The following is a 19,830-nucleotide window of genomic DNA, read 5'->3' as shown; positions in this document are numbered from 1 at the left end:
CAGGAGTTGATATTGGGTGGGCCTGGCCACCAAATGGTCCAGACTGCCAAATCAAGAAGGAAAGGACTGCAGGGAAGGAGAACTTGAACCCTCCAATCCTTACCTCATGGTAAAGAAAGACAACAAAATCCTAACCCAGATCAGACCAATTGAAAGTTGACATTGTTCTTGAGAATTCTCCAATTTTTTTTTATTGTTAGTTTGGGGGCTAGACCCCAAGATCCTCAGGGATCACTCCAGGCTCTGTGTGCTCAGGGCCATATGTGGTGCATCAATCTAGACAGGTCTTATGCAAGGCAAGTTCCTTACCCCTGTTCAACCACTCTCACCCCACAGACATGACTTGACTTGAATTACCCACACTGGCTAGGAAGGAATTTTCCTGCTCTGGCCCTGAGCAGATCAAGTTGAGCCTGGGGACCAGCACTGGATACCCAGAGGAGAAACTTAGTAAATGAGGTGACTTTTTTGGGTTCTGTTTTGTTTTGGGGCCACATCCAGTGGTTCTCAAGGCTTACTCCTGTCTCTATGCTCAGAAATCACTCCTGGCAGGCTCAGGGGACTATATGGATTGCCGGGGATTGAACCTAGGTCAGTCGCATGTAAGACAAATGCTCTACCCACTTTGCTATCACTCTAGCCCCCAGTAAAACAACTTTATTTATTTATTTTTGTTTTGTTTTTATGGGTCACACCTGGCAGTGCTCAGGGGTTACTCCTGGCTTTATGCTCAGAAATTGCTCCTGGCAGACTCAGGGGACCATATGGTAACCTGGGATTTGAACCACCGACCTTCTGCATGCAAGGCAAATGCCTTTACCTGCATGCTATTCCTCTAGCCCGATTTAAACGTTGAAAATGGACCCTCTGTCCTGCCCATTTCCTTTTTTGGGTTTTGGGCCACACTCAGTGGCTCAGGGGTTACTCCTGGCTCTGTGCTCAGAAATCACTCCTGGCAGACACAGGGGACCATATGGGATACTGGGATTTGAACCACCATCTGTTGAAATCTGCTGCATGCCCTACCGCTGTGCTATTTCTTCGCTCCCCCCCCCCCCCCAGACTATTTTCTGATGGCGCTGCTTTCAGCCAAGACTGAAGTAGAAGCCTGCTGCCTCTCAGAAAAGTAGACAGGAATTGTGAAGACCCTGGAAGTTCCCTTATTAGAGTTTTGCCACCAGCACCAAAAGAGAGAAGGCAGCATGCTGGCATTTTTTTTTTTTTCCCAAGGGCTGCTCTGAAGCACGGGGTACCTTTGGAACCAGCCTTATTAGTGGCCACGTTCTGCTTTTCAAAAGAATCAGCAGTGTTATTCGTTCTAAGTTTCACATCCAGATTTTAAACTGATGGACCAGCCAAAGGCCAAGTTCTCTAAAAAAAATATATGTACACGTTTCCCCTTCAGCAGGCATGTGTGTGTGTGCGCGCGCGCGTGCACACACACACACCCCTTCACAGACAGGATAACTCAATTCCAGGTCCAGTATCTCACCACTCAAGCACTACAGCAATATTTTCCTATAATTTTCAGAGACTTGCCCTAAAGATTTTTTTTCATTAAAAAATATCATCCATGGGCTGGAGCGATGGTCAGGAATAGGATGTTTGCCTTGCATGCAGCAGATTCAGGTTGGACCTGTGTTCAATCCCCTGGTGTTCCATATGGCCCCCCAATCCAGGAGTGACTTCTGAGTGCATAGCCAGGAGTAACCACTGAGCATCACCAGGTGTGGCCCCCAAAACAAACAAAAAATACACCCAAACAGTAAACAAAACTTTCCCTCTCCCAGATTATCTTTTTTTTGGTTTTGGGTCACACCAGGCAATGCTCAGGGGTTATTCCTGGCTCTATGCTCAGAAATCACCCCCTGCAGGCTTGAGGGACCATATGGGATGCTGTGTTTTGAACCAAATGCCTTACCGCTCTGCTATCTCTTCAACCCTTCAGATTATCTTTTAAGTATTAAATGTCCATCTTTTTTATTTTGTTTTGTTATGAGGGCATACTAGGCAGCCCTCAGGGGTTAGTCCTGGCTCTACACTCAGAAATCACTCCTGGCAGGCTAATAGAACTATATGGAATGCCAGGGATTGAACCCAGGTGGGCAGTGCGCAAGGCAATCGCCCTACCCACTGTGCTATCACTGGGGTCCTAAATTTTCCTCTACCTACCTGGTCTTTGCTATTTGATCACAAACACATTTTGGGGGGGGATTTCTCCAAGTTGAAAGTTCTGGAAATATTTTATTAACAAATTGTTTTCCCACAAACTTTAAAACAAAGTGGGCTAGGTGACAGAGGAGAGAAAAAGAACTCTATTTTAAAGTAGACAGAAAGGTTAGACAAGAATGTTGAAATCTTACAGAAAAAATGGAAAAAAAAAATACCAGGGGAAAAAAGCTTCCTGGCTTCTTTTTTTTTTTTTGTTTGTTTTTTTGTTTTTTTTTTTTGTTTTTGGGCCACACCCAGTAACGCTCAGGGGTTACTCCTGGCTATGTGCTCAGAAGTTGCTCCTGGCTTGGGGGACCATATGGGACACCGGGGGATCGAACCGCGGTCCGTCCAAGCTAGCGCAGGCAAGGCAGGCACCTTACCTTTAGCGCCACCGCCCGGCCCCTTCCTGGCTTCTTTTTGTCATGAAATGTGTCCTTTCCTTCCGGGCTGTGCGTGGACCACAATATGATGTGCAGGAATGCAAGAGAAATGCAAACACAGCACCTCCCTCTGTTTCCCAGGCGAGGTTCTTTTTTTACTTTTCTTTCTCAATTTCGCTCCATCAAAGTCTTGAAAACAGCCCTGTTTTGCACACAAATGTCTACAGTCTCAGCTGCCTTGTGAGCTTTTCGGGGAGAATCACCCATACACCAATACCCCAGTGGCCAATCTGTGACCAGGCTGACATTTGGGCAGGAACTGGGGCGGGGGGGCACAAAGTCAGCTAGCCAACCTCCATTTCAGGCAACCAAGGTGCAGAAAAGCAAGCTCCAGGCCCCCCTGTCTAGCACTTGGTAGCTCAGAGACCAGCTCTTCTCCCAGGGTGACAGCCCTTCCAATCCACATTCCAAAGCATATTTACGGGAAGGGGACACATTAGCAACAAATGGGTTTATGCAGATTTGGGGGTGTGCCGGCAGGCCCTGGTAGCCCAGAACTGTCTCTGACCCCTCCCTTGCCACGACCTACCTCCATAAGGTCCCTCTCCCTGACCCCGTGGCATGTTCAGAAAGGCAAATTGTGTCCAGTGGGAGGCTGAGGGGGCGGTTGATTCCCTCTAAGATGGATGATTTTTGCATCTTAATGGATCTATGGCAGTGAATAATTTCTCCATAATACATTAAAGGGATACCTAGATTTTTTTTTTAACATGTGTGTTTGAGTTGGGCTGATGAAGCCTGTCCCTCTGATAAGCATTGAATGACATGCCAATCAGTCCCTAGATCCTGCTTAAGTGTCCCCTCAGATGGGCTGGCTTAAAGAAAAATGACAGAAAATGTTCTTTAATAACTATGGTTTATCCATTTCTTTCAAATAGTAAGTGGCACGTTCTCATCTCATTTGCAGCTTTGAATCCCAAATGGACATTGCTTTTGAAATATCCTCTTTCTTTCTTTCTTTCCTTTTTTTTCCTCCCCCTCCCGAGGCTGCCACTTGAAAGTTGAAATCTCGCAAGAATGTAATAGTAGGTGCCAGCTTTGTGAATTACAGGGTAACCGCCTGAGTTGATCCTAAAAAGCAAGTGTCTTTTTTATACCGCATAAAAGGCTGAAATGTTTACATATCAAAAGGCTATAGGCCAATTTCTGTCAAAATTACACATGAAGTTAAGCAGTACAAGCAATTTATTTAAACACTAGTCATTGTAGAAAAATTCAAAACCATATGCTCTTTTAGCAGTTTTTCACAAATGCATTTGACCCATGACTTGGCTAGACATACAAGCTTCATAATTTACTCTAAATTTCAAATCCCCTTGACGTTTAAAGAAAAGATCTTCATTAATGAGGTTTACATGAATGAAAACGTTAGAAGCTGATATCGGTTAGCACAGGGCTTCGGAACCCTCCGTGCATTCCCCCTAATTTTCAAGTGACTGACTTTGCTAATCATTTCAAGAGTAAGTTGCACTGAGAACAAATCATTGGCGTTTGCATTCTGGGATTTGCAAAAGCAATGGCGCAGTCACTTTGAAACAAACTTTGGTAACTAGCTCAGAAGACAGATTTCTGCAACCCTGAAAATCCTGAGGGGATGGAAAACAGAAAAGGAAAAAAAATTATTTTTTTTTTGTCTTGGTGTCTTGGGAACACTTGATTTTTTTGACACTCTCTTCTTTCTACCTCCAGTGTTCAGTTGAGTTTTTCTAACACCTTGATTGTTTTGTCTTACGGATTTCTTGCATCTGCAGGGAAATTTTTGCTGCAGAAAAATTCAGCTCCCAAGCTGCTGCTACTCCAGAAACCAGCCTCCTCCAGCTGCTTTTGCCCCATGGAGGTGACACCCAGCCCCCTGCTCTACCCAGGGACCCAAGCCCAGAAGGAAATCCCCCACACCCCCATGAAAAATATCCTCAGAAGGTAAAGAAAAAACAATTAGAGTCTTACTTTTCAAACACTGGAGTTTTGATCTTTTTTTTTTTTTTTAATTTGTTTTTTTTTCTTTTTTTTTTTTTTTTTTGGGCCACACCTGGCAGAGCTCAGCGGTTACCCCCTGGCTCTTTGCTCAAGAATCACTCCAAGCAGGATCAGGGAACCATATGGGATGCAGGGGATCGAACCGGGTAGGCCGCCATGTGCAAGGCACTCCCCACTGTGCTAGCACTCCAGTCCGGGGAATGGAGTTATTTTTAAGTAAACTCAAGCACACATAATAAAACCTAGGTGCTCTGTCTGTGTAGCTCGAACACTGGGTCATTCTGCTCATTGTGTCTGAACTCCCCTTGATCCAACTCTTTCTACCTGCCAGGGCTGCTCAGGACAGGCCAGCTTTGGACACAAGCCCTCCATGTCCAACTCTGACTGCTTCTCTGATTACGGATTCTGCTCTGTTTGTGACCAGGTTAGACCCTGGGAAAATGAAGGAACTTGCGGACCTGAAATGTAAGAAGTTGAAGGCTCACATGCAACATTATTATTTTTTATTTTATTTTAAATAGTCCTGAGTGTGTAAGTATACTGGGGGGGGGGACCACACATTTATTTATTTCTAGGATGCAACTGTCTTGGGTCCCGGAAAATCACGACACAGACGCACACGCGCGCGCACACACACTTCCAACAAACACTCCCAACTTCAGCACACTTTTGTTTTTTTTCCATCCGAGAAGCAATTTAATCTATGCTGCATGAATACATTTAGCCATGACCGCGGTGTTGAGGTGCCCAAGAAGCAAATATACCTTCTGCATGTGGAATTTGTTGATCTATTCTTTAATATCTTAAAAATGAGAACTATTACCGGGGCGGTGACTCCTCAACGAAACACATTTTCATAGACTTGTGCGTGGTGATTGCTTTGTGTGAAATCGTGTTTGGGTGATAATAGGGAAAATCAGCTCCCTGTTTACAGCATTTCCGACCCAAGCGCTCGAAGGCCACCTCTGGCCGCTCGCGGGCGTCCCATGCTGCGCGGTGCGTGGGGCCGGCAAACAATCGCTTAGCAACTCGAGGTGGTCAATTTGCGTGTGTTGCATTTGTTATTCCAATTGCGCCCGGGCTCCTCCTGGCCTCTGATTTAGCTCATTGCGGGCACTTGTGGGTTTCGGCCCCGCCGAGGAGGCGCTGAGCGGTCTCGGGCCGCCGCTGTGTTCCAGGTTCCTGCCTCCCCGCCGGCTGAGCCCTGCGCCTGCAGATTGCGGGGCGTCCTGGAAGGGGAGACCCCGCGGGGAGGTGTCTGAACCACTGTAGGCCTTGTGACTTGTACTGAGTAAGTCCCGGGGCTAGAGCCTGGGGCTTGAAGACCCTGCTGACCCCAAGACTCTGCCCTTAGTGGTGGGGGGAGAAGATCTCAGCGACCAGCAATCCTCCTTTGTTCCAATTCCAAAGAACTCAGAAATAAAGCTCAGTTTGCGCCCAATATCCTCGGCGAACGGGTGACAATTAAATAATGCACAAAAGTTTAGGCTACACAGGCACCTAAATAGAGGTTGGAGTCCGCTGACTCAACCCCCCAAAACGGAGACCTTAGAAAGAAGGGCTGCTGGGCAAGGTGCGACCTCTTGGGGAGCACTCTCTGGAAAGTGCTCTTTGCGTCGTCGGGAGTCTAGTGAGATTTTGGGATACAGTTCGGGGAAGCAATTGGGAGCGAAGGCCGGGTGTTGGCTAAGTGAGATTAAAAAGAACCGTGGGTCAAATGGAAGCAGGCACCCTGAGTGTTCGTAGATTTTTTAAGGAAATGCCAGCTCTTCTCCGGTGGGTGTCTGCGATTCGGGTCCTTTGCGCGTTCGTTTGCAGAGACTCACGGAGGATCCTCCCCACTCCAGTTCATCCGCAGCCACCCCAGGTTCTGCAAAAACGTTCTTAAAAGATGCCAGCGCACACAGCTTCTAAGAAAGCAGCAAGAGCTGCCAGACGCTGTGCCAGTCTTCCTCTGGCCTGGAAGTAGCTCAGTGGTCTCACGGAAATAAACGTGGGAACGGATGGCCGGGGAAATAATGTTTTATCGGGGCTGGTGATTTTTGAAACCCTTGAAAATAGAGAAAGAAGGGAAGGGAAAAAAAAATAAAAGCCCCATCTCCTTGGTTCTTGGGGAGAGGTGAGTTCACTTTCCCCAGGACTTGACCCCTTTGAACGGAAAGGTCACGCTTTAGCCTCTGGGAGAGATTTGAGTTGTTTGAGGTGTGGGGTGTGGTGCGGATTCACGCCCTCCCCAGAGGAATAATAATTATTCACTTGGGCCCTGCCTAGCCTTTCCCAATACGCACTTCTTAATTGGCACCGTAAAGCAGCAAGGGCTCCCAGGTCAAGCTCGGATGGAGTGCCCGGGACTGACACTTTGTGTCCGGGCCGAGGAGGAGAAGCGCCAACCGCCGACATCACTCTCTTCCCCAAGGCGCACCGGGGATCGGTCCTGCACGGGACGTCTCGGTTGTCCCGGTTCGACTGTAGCCGAGCGCTTTCCCCCCTTTGGCCCGGCTGCTTTAGATAGCTCGGCGGTATTTACACCTCCATCCCCCCCAACATCAATGCGGAAGAAATGGCGAAAAACCCGGCATGCGTGCAAAACGGCCTCCATCGGGGAAACTCGAAGGGCCGCGCGCGCTTTTACGCAGGCCGAGCTCTGTGCCTTCCCCGCCGCGCACCGGGAGTGGCCCGGGTGGCCTGCGCCCTGAGCCCGGGACTGACGGCTCCGCAATTCCGGGGCTCGCTCTGGGTCCGCCGCTCGGCTCCACGGGGGCGCCGTTCGTTCCGCGAGCGCCGTCTCCTACCTTCTCGCCGGGCGCTGGCTGGGTCGCCGCGGGCCTCGGTGAGCAGAGCGCGCCTCCCGCCGCTCAAGCCGGCCGGCCGTGCCGCGCAAACGATTCTGCACATCAACGCGGCCGCCAGCCGCGAACAGAGCCCGGCTCCCACCAGGCCGCGGCCCCCTCGCCCCCAGGGAGGCCGGTTCTGACCTGCAGCGCGAAGACACAGCCAGGGAACCGGTTCTGGGCCTGGAAACCCCGACTCGTTAGGGGGAGGGAAAAAAAAAATCCACCCCGGCCACTCTGTGTTTGGGGAATGGGGTTAGGGACGCCTCAAATCTCATTTTTAAAACGTTGGCGTGAGTGAAAGCAAAAAAGTTAGTGGTCGGGCGGAAGATGACCTATTCCCCCCCAAAACGGTGAGTTTTAAAAAGAAAGCCGCAGACAACCTGTACACCCGCCGCGGGAATAGGTGGAAGTCGCGCTCCCCGAAGTGGCTCCTCGAAGTGGCTCATTTTAAACTGGGGTCGAACGTGGACTCAGCTCTTCAGGGCCTCCGCGACAGTTAAGACAACTTTTCAAGACCCAAAGTCACGACAGTAAATAAATTAATAAATAAATCTAAGGCATCTCTCGAGTGGTTTTTGCCTTTTACACATTTGGAGTGTTCTTTTATTGTTATTTCTAAAAGCAAGAAGTTGGGGGGAGGCGTGGAATGTTGTTGAACCAATTCCATTGGGGTGAAAAATGCTAATTAAAAATAATTAAGTCGAGGAGAAATTGGGTAGGGGTGATTGATTACATCAGAACCGCAGGAGGAGCGGATTTTTCGATCGGGCTTGCAGGGAACCTAGGCGGTGCCACACATTTTCTTAAAAAAATAAAATAATCAGAATACATTCCGAAAAAGGGAATAAAAGGGGGGGGGATTTCTCCGCCCCCCTTCACCATCCCGAAGTGAAATCGGCCACAATGAGTTTCAGCTAGAGGCAAAGGAAATCGCACCCAATAATAATGCCCAAATCTGAGAAAAAAAGGGGGGGGGCGGAGAGGTGGGGCGCGGAGTTGTTAACAGCCGCAGTACAATGGAATTAATGAGATTAACCGGGGCAATTAGGACTGTGCCGCCCGGGTTCGAGCCGGCCCGCGGTGGGTGGGGGGCCCCCGTAGAATGGGAAAGATTAAGGTTAATTTCATTAATGTGCAATCCACAATCTCTTCTCAGACCCCCCTCCTCCTCCTCCCCTTGGCACCTCTCCCCTACCTCCCCCTCTTGCCCCCCCCAGTCTCTCCCCCCACCCCGAGGAATAGAAAGAAAAGGGCCAAATCTGGTTCTGTTTGTCATCTGCATATTACCAGGAACTAAATCCAGGATGACGTCGACTCGGTATAAAACCAACTAAGAGGTTCCGCTAGTCTAAAACTCCGTCCTCCCCGCGCCTTTGCAGCTCCGAGCGGGCGGGCGGGCGGGAGGCGGGCGGGCGGGCGAGCGAGCGTGGACGCAGAAGGGCGGGGAGGGGTGCGGGGCTGCGGGCCGGGCCAGGCCGGGCTGGGCTGGGCTGGGCTCTCTTTCGGTTTGTCCTGTCTGTCCAGCGGCCGGAGGAGAGGAGAGGGGATCCCCTCCCCCCCCTCCCACCACCACTACCACCTCCGCCACCTCCAGCACCTCCAGCACTCCACTCCCAGCACCAGCCGGTCACTTGGAGGCTCGCGTCCCCGCCGCCCCTCGGTCCCGGGCCCGGGGCTCGGGGATGCCCGCCAGCATGTTCAGCATCGACAACATCCTGGCCGCTCGGCCGCGTTGCAAGGACTCGGCGCTACCGGTAGCAGCGCCCAGCGCCGCGGCTCCCGTCGTCTTCCCGGCCCTGCATGGGGACTCGCTCTACGGCGCTGGTGGCGGCGCCTCCTCGGACTACGGCGCTGCTTTCTACCCTCGCCCGGTGGCCCCTGGCGGCGCAGGCCTCCCGGCCGCGATGGGCAGCTCGCGCTTGGGCTACAACAACTACTTCTACGGGCAGCTGCACGTGCAGGCGGCGCCCGTGGGCCCGGCCTGCTGCGGGGCTGTGCCGCCGCTGGGTACCCAGCAGTGCTCCTGCGTCCCCACGCCTCCAGGTAAGACCCCCGCGGCTAACTGGGTGGCCCGGGGCGCTGCTTTTCTTCTCTTAGAACCAACTCCCCACAACCCCACTCCGGGCGTGTTTGATGCCTAACCATTCCCTAGCTCCGCGGTCGCCGCCTTTTCTTTTGCCTGATCGGGGCGCGCCTGGCTTTGCGCACTTGCCTCCAACTTTGGAGAGTTGAGAGGAAACCGGATTTCGGTGCCTTTAGGAGATGAGACATTAGGGTTCCCCCCCCCCTGAGCCGAGCTGGCTTTGCTTGGGAGGGGGGCATTGTGGGGGCAGGGAAAGAGCTTGAAGCCCGTTGCCACTTTTTTCTCTGCGTTGTGCCGCGTTTATTTATTCATTTTTTAAATGCACGCACATTGCTCCATTCCCTAGTGGTGTGGTTTAAGGTCGAGTAGGTCGCCGGCGAGGTGGCCGGGATGGCGGCTGACCGTGCGCCCCTCTTCTCCCCGCGCGCTCTGTCTGCAGGCTACGAAGGCCCCGGCTCGGTACTGGTGTCCCCGGTGCCGCACCAGATGCTCCCCTACATGAACGTGGGCACTCTGTCGCGGACCGAGCTACAGCTGCTCAACCAGTTGCATTGCCGGAGGAAGCGGCGGCACCGCACCATCTTCACCGACGAGCAGCTGGAAGCGCTTGAGAACCTCTTCCAGGAGACCAAGTATCCCGACGTGGGCACCCGGGAGCAGCTGGCCCGGAAGGTGCATCTGCGCGAGGAGAAGGTGGAGGTAGGCGCGCGTGGAGCTCCGTCGGGTCGCGCCTTGGGCTTTGGCAAAACTTCGTCGGGTAAAAATGGGATCGCGGCGGGGAAGGCGATTGGGGGGATCCTGGGGGTCTCCAGGTTGCTGTGCAAACATGCCTCGGAGGGCGCTTGGAGAGTTTGGAGAAGCAGGAGTCAGGCTCTCCTTTTTGTAGGATTTGCAGGAGTGCTCAGGGCGCTAGACAGCCCAGATTCACCCCCCAGACTCCCCTTTGGAGATTGGTGAGCCCGGGGTGGCAAGGGCACGCGGTCCCAGACCCTTACAGGTTTTTCTTTTCGCCTACGGCGGGGACAGGTCTGGTTTAAAAATCGCCGCGCCAAATGGAGACGACAGAAGCGCTCTTCTTCGGAGGAGTCGGAGAACGCAGAGAAATGGAACAAGAATTCGTCGTCGGCCAAGGCGTCGCCCGCCGAGAAGAGGGAAGAGGAAGGTAAAAGCGATTTGGACTCGGACAGCTGACGGCCGCGGGCTGGCCTCGCTTTCACCAAACCTTGTACAGAGACTAGTACAGACAGACGGACAGATGCTACTTCCTTGCACACGCGCTGCCTTGAGGGGGGGTCGAAAAACAAACAAACAAACAAACAAAAAAAGAGGATGGAGATGCTGTAAATAGTGTACAGAACCCGGAGGGTCGGCGCCTGGGTTGGGGGACTTCGCCGGGGCTCCCCTCAAAATTCCAAGGTGGCTGGGCCGGGCGCGTGGCCCCCACCACCGTAGTATTTATAGTTAAGTTAACGGTGACCGTATAATAAAGTGATGGCGACAAGGACAGGTCCTTTTCTGTATTTTCTGCCCCTTTACCCATCCCCACCCTCAGAAACAAAGAAATTTATTTCTTCTTCCCTAGCCTGTGGGAAGAGAAACAGGATGGTTGCGACATTTGCTAAGAAAACAGGGAAAGAAACTTCCCAGAGGAAGACACCACATGCAAAAGGGTAGCAAAAGGGTGTCCTGATGTAAAAGCAACCCTTACTTTTTTCCTTCCTGGGTTTCCAGAGCTGGCACTAACTAGCAACAGGGGGTGCTTAGTCTTGCTAATACCCCTTGAGATTAGATCTGTGCACCCTCAGGGGCCTAGCAGAATCCTTTCCCTCATCAAGGCCAGGAAAGTACAGCCTAAAGCTTTGGGGTTTATAGGAATCTTGGGGTCACTCATCAGCCCTGCTCCCCAGAGTTCCCAAACTTAAAGGCTGTGGTGAAACTCAGCACCCTGTTTGCCTCCTTTCCGTTCTCGGAGCTTGCAGGGTTATCCTCCTCCAAAGCAAGGCTTTCAACTTAGTTTCCCTCTCCTGCCTGCCTTGAACTTAAACTTCGTTCTGTGTTCGGGTGCTCCTCTCTGGGATTCCAGTGGCTGGTACAGTTAGGAGTCCTGGCAGAGGCCTCACCATTCCCTCCCTTGTGCCCCAGGGCTGTCTCCAGGCCACTAGCTGGGCCATAAGTTTTTCTGGGTCACCAGAAAAACCCTCTTAACTCCATCCCTGTAAATGCCCCGTTGGCAGCTTGGGGGGGGGGTGGTTCTGAAGAAGCCTTCAGGGCTGGAGAGCAGACAAGGGATAGGAATGGACCTTCTGAATGTTTCCTGTGCCAACCATGAGGGTGTGGGGGGAACAATCTAGGTCAAAAGCATGTAGCCAACTTGCTGATTTTTGCCTTGACACCATTTTATAGACCAGTAAGCATCAGAATCCAGAGTTGGTTGCTGGGAGTACTGTAAAATACAAATAAAAGTCCATGAGTTGGTGAGACGGCCCCCAACACCGAGTTTCTCTCCAGTTTGCTCTTGATTCTGGACTGATAGGGCTTTTGGTTATGGACCCGGTGGCCCAGGGGGACAGGGTAGCATGATGGACATTTTTAAAGGAAGCAGATACTTTTTTTTTTTACAGCAACTATTTGTATTGTTCAAGCTGAAATTTTTCCCTAAATATTTGGGTACTCCCCTTGACTGCCTTTCTTTTTTTCTTTACTTTTTTGTCTTTTGGGGTCACATTTGGTGGCACTCGGTTTACTCCTGGTTCTGCACTCAGAAATCACTCTTGGTAGGCTCTGGGGGACCCTATGGGAAGCCAGGGATCAAACCCCGGTAGACCCTGATGTCCTATTGTTCTGCCTCTTCTCATGTACTTGGCATATTCCTTGTGGAGGCAGACTCCCAACTTTCAAGACGTAAGTCTGGTCCAGTATCTTACATGTCAAGGACATTCCCATGCAGACAGGGTCAGGGCCCAGGCCCTCAAAATAGAGGAAGGCATCGCGGCCACATCTTACTTAGGCCGTAATTGGAAATGTTTCCTCTCGTGCCAGTGCTGGAGAGAGAAAGGCTTCAAGTTCCATTGGATGGCTATTTTTGTGTCCTTGGGCGTCACACTGTCAGGGAAGAGAAACTTGCCAGCTCTGCATCCCTCCTGTGCCCCTTTCCTGGGTGCTGCTTAGGTGTCCTGGAGAGGAGTAAGCCTGCAGGGGGGTCGAGGATGAGCCCTGATTTTCATACCTGCTTGCCTATTAGGCTAGGCTTCCTACCTTTGTAGAAACAGAATCACTTAGCACTCCCCAGAAATCTTCAAGCAGGCAAGCAGAAAATGCCCCAAATTTGCACCTGAGGCTTTTGGTGCCCCCTGAATTATCCTAGTACCCCTCAGAAACTTTAGGAATAATAATACAGCTTTAGGGGGCTACAGGTAAAAATAACATGTAGGGGACTATGGCATGAGACCATGCTCTGACTGGTAGAACAGTAGCCACAGGAAGGAAATGGGTCAGAAGAGCTTCATGGGTGATAAAGATGGATCGAGAATATTCTAAGACTGGCAAGTAGCAGGCAGCTCCATTTACTGGGTTTTTCCTTTTCCACAAGGCTTACCTGTAAATACTCTTTGTTTTGGGGTCATGGCCAGCAGTACTCAGTGGTTACTCCACTTGTGGTGGTGCTCGGGAGGCCATATGGGGTCCTGAGTATTGAACCCAGCTTGACTGTTTACAAGTGCCCTGCTTGCTGCCCTATCATTCCAGCTCCACCTGTAGATTTTTGTCTTTTGTCAGACTCCAGGTGATGCCTCTAACCTGAAACTCTTGAATTGGAAAAGTCTGTGGGTGGGAGAGATGGCTCAGGAGGCCAAATGAGCAGTTTGCATGCATACAGGGGTCAGACTGGTATCATCCCTGGGCCCATGGGGTCTCTCCACTTCTGCCCAGAAAGAGGTCAGCTAGGAGCTATTTTTGAGCAGACAGCCTGCTGGGTATGGCCCCTAGGAAACCTGGGGATTGAGTGGGAGAAGGATCTTAATTGAAAGGAAGGAGGTTCCTGGAACTTTGTTAAAAGCACAAACAAGGGGCCAGAGAGATAGCATGGAGGTAAGGCATTTGCCTTGCAATCAAAAGATGTGGCCCGGAGAGATAGCACAGCACAGTGGTGTTTGCCTTGCAAGCAGCCGATCCAGGACCAAAGGTGGTTGGTTCGAATCCCAGTGTCCCATATGGTCCCCCGTGCCTGCTAGGAGCTATTTTTGAGCAGACAGCCAGGGGTAACCCCTGAGCAACGCCAGGTGAGGCCCCAAAACAAAAACAAACAAACAAACAAAAAAAAAACAAAAATGAAAAACAGAAGATCGGTGGTTTGAATCCCGGCATTCCATTTGGTCTCCTGAGCCTGCCAGGAGCAGCAATTTCTGAGCATAGAGCCAGGAATAACCCCTGAGCGCTGCTGGGTATGACCCAAAAACCAAAAAAAAAAAAAAAAAAAAAGCACAGACAAGGTGTGTGTGTGTAAGGTGTGTGTGTGTGTGTGTGTGTGGGGTGATGGAGGATGGGGAGCCTTTATGTGACCTGTGTGAATTTAGGTAGATTCCCTACAAGATGCTTGGGATTGGCTAAGGTTGTTGGGATGTTGGCATGTTGGGTGCTCTTTGACCGGTCAGTACCCATTTTCTAGAGCCTTCTATGGGCTAGTAATGGAGGGTGGGGGCCAAGGTATTGGGAAGTAAAGTAATGTGGGTGTGGATGTGGATGGGCAAGACACAAGCAGGGGTGAGGGTCTGAGAGGGTTCCTAGTGGACGATTCTCCACCTTTCATCACAGCTCACTGGGACACACTTGTCCCTGCTGTGAGACATCCTACCCAGCTGCCCTTTCCAGGAGTGTAGGAGGAGGGAGTGAGCTGGCATGAGACATGGGGGTTAATTTGCCTGGCAGACAGACTGACTGGCCAAGCTCTAAGGCCAGCTCCAGTTCATGTTAGCCTGGGAAAGACCTAAACTCATGGTCAGGAGGTGGGGTTGGCTGCTGGGGAAGGGAATCTCTGGGCTTCCAAACAAGCGAGCGTCACTGCCTAGGTCAGACAGATCTGGGGTTCCCAGACTATGGGGTGTGGCTAGGTCAGGGCTGCCTGGGCACAAGGTCCAAAGAGGACGCTGGTTGCTGAGAGCCCACAAGCAAAGGGATTGTGTGTTTCTGTGTGTGTATGTCTGTGTGCATATATTATGTGAATATGAATCTAAGTGAGTATGCGTTCCATGAATGTATGAGTGTTATATGTGTTACATGAGTGCATGTGTAAAGATGTGTAATCACACATTATATATGAATGTTGTATGTTATGAGTATGTGTAAATCTGTTGAACGTGTTAAGTGAGTGTTTTATGTGTATATGTGGATGTTGTGTGAGTTCATGTGTCAGTGTGTACCTGTAAATGAGAATGTGTTGAGTTGATACATGAGTGTTACATGAGCACATGCACATATGTGTCAGTGTATACATGTGTGAGTGTTATGAATGTCTGAGGCTCACCAACACTTGAGAGCAACTACTTGATAGCGCTGGGAGATAAAAGGAAGGAACTTAAAAACGGGCTTTTGGGGTAGCACATCAGGCAGTATTGAGGGACCAAGTACGGAGGAGAGACTCTAGGGCTTGTGCGAGTGAAGTACTCAGCTCATGAAACATCTTCCTGGCCCAAACATGACTCTTTTGGCTTTTGAGCTACACTGGGCAGTGTTCAGAGGTTACTCCTGGCAGGCTCAGAGAATCTTATGGGATGCCTGAAATTGAATCTGGGTCTACTGCGTGCAAATCAAGTGTCCTACCCATTGTTCTCACTCCAGTCCCCAAAAACGCAGTTTTGGGTAATGCTTAAGGCCTGTACGGGAGCAGGAGACCATGCTGTGCCCTGTGGCCAGATCAAATCTGGGTTTTCCTTAAGAAGGGCTTGCTCTTGGCCTTCTGAACCATTTCTGCAGCTCATGAGTGAGTGGGACCTTGTAAGGAAACTGCTTCTCTGGGTCTGGTGTGAGTTGACACAGCCCACTAACTTTGGGCATGTGAAGGCAGCCAGGGTCCTGGAAGGTAGCAGCTGGTAGCATGTTATTCTGAGTTACCTGGAGTGTTTCTCTGGTGCAGGAAGACTGAATCCTTGGTCCCAGAATGTGAGACCCCTCCCCCATCCTACCCCAAATGACTCCCAGCTTGAATGGTAGACAAGAGCTTATACCCCAAAACCCCACCTGAAGCTCCTAAAGTCCTTGCCCCAGGCCCACCACACTCACTTTGCCCTGTTCTTTGCACAGTGAAATGCAGGGTCAGAGCCAGTGAGGCTGTGAAAGGTAGGGATCAGTCTGGGGAGGGATTTGGCCAGTGGGCCATGGTGTGCCTGGTCTTTATTCTTGGCTTTGTACTTAGGAATTACTCCTGGCAGTGCTCAAGACCAGACCTTATCATACATATTATCATATCTCAGTAAAGGAATCATCTAGAACAGTGATAGCTAACCTTTTTGAGCCCAAGTGCCCAAACTGCCGCACAATGCCCGGTCCTCCCAATGGCTAGTCTGGCCCTGTTGCCAGGTAAGCTGCAAAGCAGACACCGGCACACTTGCCTCCCTCCATGCCACATATCTTAATTTTGTACCACTTCCCTTGTGCCACCTGCAAGGCCTTCGTGTGCCACTGCTGGCATGCGTGCCATAGGTTCGCCATCGAGGCTCTATGGGATGCTGAGGATTAAACTGTACCCTGTGCAAGGAAGCACCTTACCCTCTGGCCCTGTCTTTGTCGTTTTTTTTTTTTTGGTGGTTGTTATTTTGTTTTGCTTTGGGTCACACCCAGCTTTGATAAGTGTTACTCCTGTCTCTGCACTCAAAAATCAGTCTTGGCAGGGGCCGGGCGGTGGCGCTAAAGGTAAGGTGCCTGCCTTGCCTGCGCTAGCCTTGGACGGACCGCGGTTCGATCCCCCGGTGTCCCATATGGTCCCCCGGTGTCCCATATGGTCCCCCAAGCCAGGAGCAACTTCTGAGCACATAGCCAGGAGTAACCCCTGAGCGTTACCGGGTGTGGCCCAAAAACCAAAAACCAAAAAAAAAAAAAATCAGTCTTGGCAAGTTCCAGTGGTCCTCAAACTATGGCCCATGGGCCACATACTGTATTTGTATCTGTTTTGTTTCTTCGTTGCAAAATAAGATATATTCAGTGTGCATAAGAATTCGTTCATAAGTTTTGTTTTTACTATAATCAGACCCTCCAATGGTCTGAGGGACAGTGAACTGGCCCCCTGTTTAAAAAGTTTGAGGACCCCTGTTCCAGGACCATATGGGATGCTGGGGATTGAACGTAGGTTTATCCCGGGTCAGCCATGTGCAAGGTAAAAGACCTACCACTGTGCTATCACTCTGGCTCCCTTGGTCTTTGTCTTTAACCACCCTTTAGGCTCCATGCTCAGAGGTTCCATACATTTCTGGTCCATCTGGTCCCTTCCTACTCTAGGCCTGAGTGGAGCTGTAGATAAGAACTTAGCAGACTCTAGCCCATTTTTCTCTGTCCTGAAAAGACCACCCTTATGTCTAGTCCACTGGAATTAGCAATCACAGAAGGCACCTTGTTTTGAATTAAGCTGGTTTAGGGGTGATGTTTAGGAGACACAGGTGAAGGGAATTAATGGGATTGTCAGATGGGAAGCCTCTGATAAGGGGCAATAAATTCCCCCTCCCCTTTAAGCATTTTAGAGCAGGAGACTAGGGGGTGGTGGTAGAGAAGAAACATTCCAGTGTGTTCACACACCCTTTTCAAGGTTTGTAAAATGACCTTGACTGTTTTTTTCCCCCACAAATGAAAACAGACAGCGGCCAGGGTATCACTCTAAAAATTTCTGGAAGTAACTGAGCTGGTTGCCTCTTTGGGCCTTTGGGCAGCAGCACCTTCCCTAGATATTTATTTTTTGGGGTGGGTTGTGGAGCCTGTCCTTCGAACCATGTAACGGCATTGAAGCCCCTCTGTGATTGTAAGAATCCATTGTCTTTGCTATTTCCAAGACCCCAGGCTGAATTGGGGGTGTGGTGGTGGGCAGGATGGTGGAATATGGGATTGCAAAAATCAGGAGTTGAAGAAAGAGTCAGGAGTTCGGGGGTTCCTGTCAATTTCTTTGTTCTCAAGTGTTGGGCTGTGGCCTGTATCTGAAGAGGGGTTCTCAGAAGCCCATCCTCCTTTCCTTAGGAATCTGTACTCTTTTGATCTATTTCGATGGGGGCCGAGTGATAGCACAGTGGGGAGGGCATTTACTTTGCATGTTGCCAACCCAGATTTAATCCCCAGCATCCCGTATGGTCTCCCAAGCCTGCCAGAAGTGATTTCTGAGCATAGAGCCAGGATTAACCCATGAGTACCACCAAATGTGGCCCAAACCAAAGTAAATAAAAGATCTTCTTTGAGGGGACTTCGAGAATGAGCTGTGTCAATCAGCTAATCAACTTCATTAGTTCAATGATGTTGGGAGTGGCCTGACAGAGAGCACAGCAGTAGGGTGTTTGCCTTGCACGTAGCTGATCCAGAACAGACTGTGATTCGAATCCTGGCATCCCATATGGTCCCCAAAGCCTACCAGGAGTGATTCCTTAGCATAGCCACAAGTAATTCCTGAGCGCCAGTGGTTTTGACACAAAAACAAAAATATAATGTTGGGGAATTGGTTGGGCCCTCTTCTATCTGCAAGGATCCCATTGGTTGGTTGACAGCTGCTGCCTTTGGTATAGATCGGGGTCTCAAACTCGAGGCCTGTGGTTCGTTTGCAGCCCTCTGTACAACATTTTGTGGCCCTGCCCTAGAGAAATCTCTTTTTTTTGTTTTGTTTTGTTTTGTTTTAGTTGTTTGGGTCACACCCCCCAATGTTCAAGGCTTACTACTGACTTTGTACTCAAGGATCACCCCGACTTTGCCTCCTGTGGCGCCAGGTAAATTGAGTTTGAGACCCCTGGTATAGATGTTTTTGGATCCCACCAGGCCAGTAGATGCCTTGACCTATTGTGATATGGTATAAACCCAGGAAAAGAGCCAGGTTGGTCCTAGAACTGGAGCCATGAGGGTGGGGTGGCTGTACCCCATTTCCAGGGTCTGCTTTGCTCAAAATCATACCTGGATTATTTTTGATGGGTTTGCAGGGCTGGCAGCCTTGAAGGGGGCAGGCAGAAATAGCAGTGGATATATAAATATCAAACACACCCATTGTTCAAAAAAATACCATGTAGTGACAGATGCCATTCCTGAGGATGGTGGCCATATCATCCCATGGTCACAAGTCCTGGTGGTGAACTTACACGACTAACTCCTGCAAGAGGGTGAGCTGGAGAGTTTGTGGGAATCTCCTGCTGGGTAGGCACAGGACCCCGAAGAGACGGGGGTGTGGGGTAGGAAAACGAGAGACATACTGGTCTGAGAACCATGGCTACAAGTGACCCGCCAGTCTTGGGGGCCCCCTAGGCTGCTTTTGTGGCCTCCCAGACTGTTAAAATTAGCCAGCAAGCAGAGCCATGCAAGATTTCCTTCTAGAAATGGTGCCACCCTACTTGGAAAATGCAGAGTGCTAACTCTGGGACCAGAACCCTGCACAGCCCCTCTTGGAGATGTGGGACAGCCTTTGGTGAGTGTCCCTCCTTGCGTGAGAAGACCAAAGAGAGAATCTGAAGTTTGTGAGGTTCATGCTGCGGCTGTTTCATTCAATACTCTGATACAGGCCAGATGGTGGGGCATCAGTGAATCTGCATGGTCAACAGTGTTTTGTATTTGAGGAATAAATATTGCAATCTGAAACAAAGTGAATCACTTTCGATGGAAGTGGGCAGAGATAGAAAGTGTGTTTGCATGGCTGCCTGCATTCTTGTGCATGTGTGGGTGCCCCTGTGTATGCTCCCCTACACCCCTCTAAAGGTCTACCCTGGCATGTGCATTTTTTGTCTTTTGTGCCATACCCATCAGTGCTCAGGGGTTAGTCCTGGCTCTGCTCAAAAATAATTTCTGGCAGGCTCTGGCAACCATACAGGAAGCTGGGGATTGAACTTTGGACGGTAGTGTGCAAGGCAAGCACCCTACCTGCTGGGCTATTGCTCTGACCCCCTGGCATGTGCATTTTTTTTTGCCACACTCATACCCTTTCAAAAGGCTGTCTTCTCATCAGATTGGACATGGTGCTTGACTCTGGAGTTGCTATTTCCTTGTCTGGGTTTGCTTTTACTACAAAAAAACACAAACAAAAAGAACAGGGCCCAGAGAGATAGCACAGCGGTGTTTGCCT

The 19,830-nt window shown here is 50.4% G+C and overlaps 1 protein-coding gene across 1 annotated transcript; it reads left to right on the top strand.

The window, feature by feature from the left end:
- Positions 1–9,147: 9,147 nt before the first annotated feature.
- On the top strand, positions 9,148–10,739 carry GSC (goosecoid homeobox). The gene is made up of 3 exons (XM_049769897.1): positions 9,148–9,508; positions 9,988–10,247; positions 10,575–10,739. Exons 1-3 carry the CDS (start codon positions 9,148–9,150, stop codon positions 10,737–10,739), a joined length of 786 nt encoding a protein of 261 aa, XP_049625854.1.
- The last annotated feature ends 9,091 nt before the right edge of the window (positions 10,740–19,830 follow it).

The sequence above is a fragment of the Suncus etruscus genome, chromosome 3 (genome assembly GCF_024139225.1).
Source record: "Suncus etruscus isolate mSunEtr1 chromosome 3, mSunEtr1.pri.cur, whole genome shotgun sequence".
Lineage (NCBI taxonomy): Eukaryota > Metazoa > Chordata > Mammalia > Eulipotyphla > Soricidae > Suncus > Suncus etruscus.
This window is presented reverse-complemented; position numbering and strand designations above follow the sequence as displayed.